This window comes from Penaeus chinensis, chromosome 33, assembly GCF_019202785.1.
Source record: "Penaeus chinensis breed Huanghai No. 1 chromosome 33, ASM1920278v2, whole genome shotgun sequence".
NCBI lineage: Eukaryota > Metazoa > Arthropoda > Malacostraca > Decapoda > Penaeidae > Penaeus > Penaeus chinensis.
This window is the reverse complement of record NC_061851.1, coordinates 10,794,263-10,795,735: the sequence shown is the minus strand read 5'-3', so window position 1 is coordinate 10,795,735 and position 1,473 is coordinate 10,794,263. Positions and strand designations below refer to the sequence as shown.

The following is a 1,473-nucleotide window of genomic DNA, read 5'->3' as shown; positions in this document are numbered from 1 at the left end:
TGGAGGAACCACCGTCTTACGAAGTAGCGGTGGTGAAACCGCCGCCTTATGACTTGTACCACCACCTCACGCCGACTCAGCCCCGCAGCGCACTGCAAGCGCCGCCAATCACGGAGAAAAAGCTGCAAAAGTCACAGTTCCTGGGATTGTCCAATTTGCAACAGCCCCCCAGTGTCACCGATGACGAAGACGACGATGTCTTTCTGCCATCTTACCAGGAAGCCGTTAGACTCTCCTTCAAAAGTGAAAGAAAGTCTGAGGGCTAGGATTCGCCCTTGGAAAGGAGCCCCACGAAACTGGTGGTACATCATCAAGCGTGGAGTCAACGCACCGGCTCGGCGCTCGTGGGAGAGGCAGAGAAGGGAACGCCTCCGCAGTGAAACGTCGTCACGGGCATGCCTGTCGGGTTCCTTCGCGGTTCTACTCGTCTTCTACAGGCCGTCGAAGGGCGTCGTGACGACAGGCCTTAATAGGCTAAGTCTCAGCGAGCTTTACTAGCAAGGGGGAGTCCGTTTCGACTTTAAACAGTGAATAAATTTCAGTGCTGAACGCTTAAGAAAGAAATCAGGGACGCAGAAGGAAGTTTGGCTAATACTGTAGTGAAGTAACTGTAACATTAATACCATTAGCCCAGCGATCTTAACCACCCTATTTCGTCTCACACTCTTGGAGACCAACTTGAGCTCGGGTGTATTCCGAGGTATAAGTCACAAATACACCTGATAAGCCCATTCCAGGAGCATTTATCCGGGTACTAAAGGCACTCCGATATAACTCATCCAACACACCTAAACGGACTAAATACCTTTGTTAAAGTTAAACATGACAGAGAGTATGGTAGTATGTTCTAGGTCGTTAGTCAATATATTTACGGTGAAATCACAATTCACATGGGTGTCGTTAATCCAGTAGACTATTAGATATTTATTTATAACTATTTCTCATTTTTCTCTTTCTCGCTCACTGTCTCTAATCTTCACATGCGTGTCTTCTCAACAGAAGGCATATATTCGCATGCCATTCTTCGTTGTTCATTTCGCGAGTCATAGAGGGCATTGTCCAATATCATGTGGGTTTTTTTTATCAAGTCACTATTAATTATTTCTTGGTGAGTTTTCCAGATGTTTTTTACGTCATTAAATATATTTATTGGACTTAAATACAAATACAAAAGGCCAGTATATAAGAACTTTTTCTGTCGTTTGTGGCAAAGAAATGCGTTCTTCCATTTGTACCGAAACGTTTAATAAATCTTGTTTAGGTATATATCTTTACTTTCCATATGCAGAAGGGAGAGAGAGGGAGGAAAGGGTTACGAGAAAATGGGAGAGAGAGAGAGAGAGAGAGAGAGAGAGAGAGAGAGAGAGAGAGAGAGAGAGAGAGAGAGAGAGAGAGAGAGAGAGAGAGAGAGAGAGAGAGAGAGAGAGAGAGAGGAAGAGAGGAAGAGAGGGAGGGAGAGAGAGAGAGAGAGAG

The 1,473-nt window shown here is 45.3% G+C and overlaps 1 protein-coding gene across 4 annotated transcripts in view; it reads left to right on the top strand.

Annotated features, from left to right (window-relative positions):
• LOC125043274 overlaps positions 1 to 1,264 on the top strand; it is a 7,936-nt gene extending 6,672 nt beyond the window's left edge. For all 4 annotated transcript variants that reach the window (XM_047639285.1, XM_047639286.1, XM_047639287.1 and 1 more), the window contains exon 3: positions 1 to 1,264. This exon is cut by the window's left edge and continues 82 nt beyond it. In XM_047639285.1, the coding sequence (XP_047495241.1) occupies positions 1 to 266 (266 nt within the window). In that variant the 3' untranslated portion in view covers positions 267 to 1,264.
• The last annotated feature ends 209 nt before the right edge of the window (positions 1,265 to 1,473 follow it).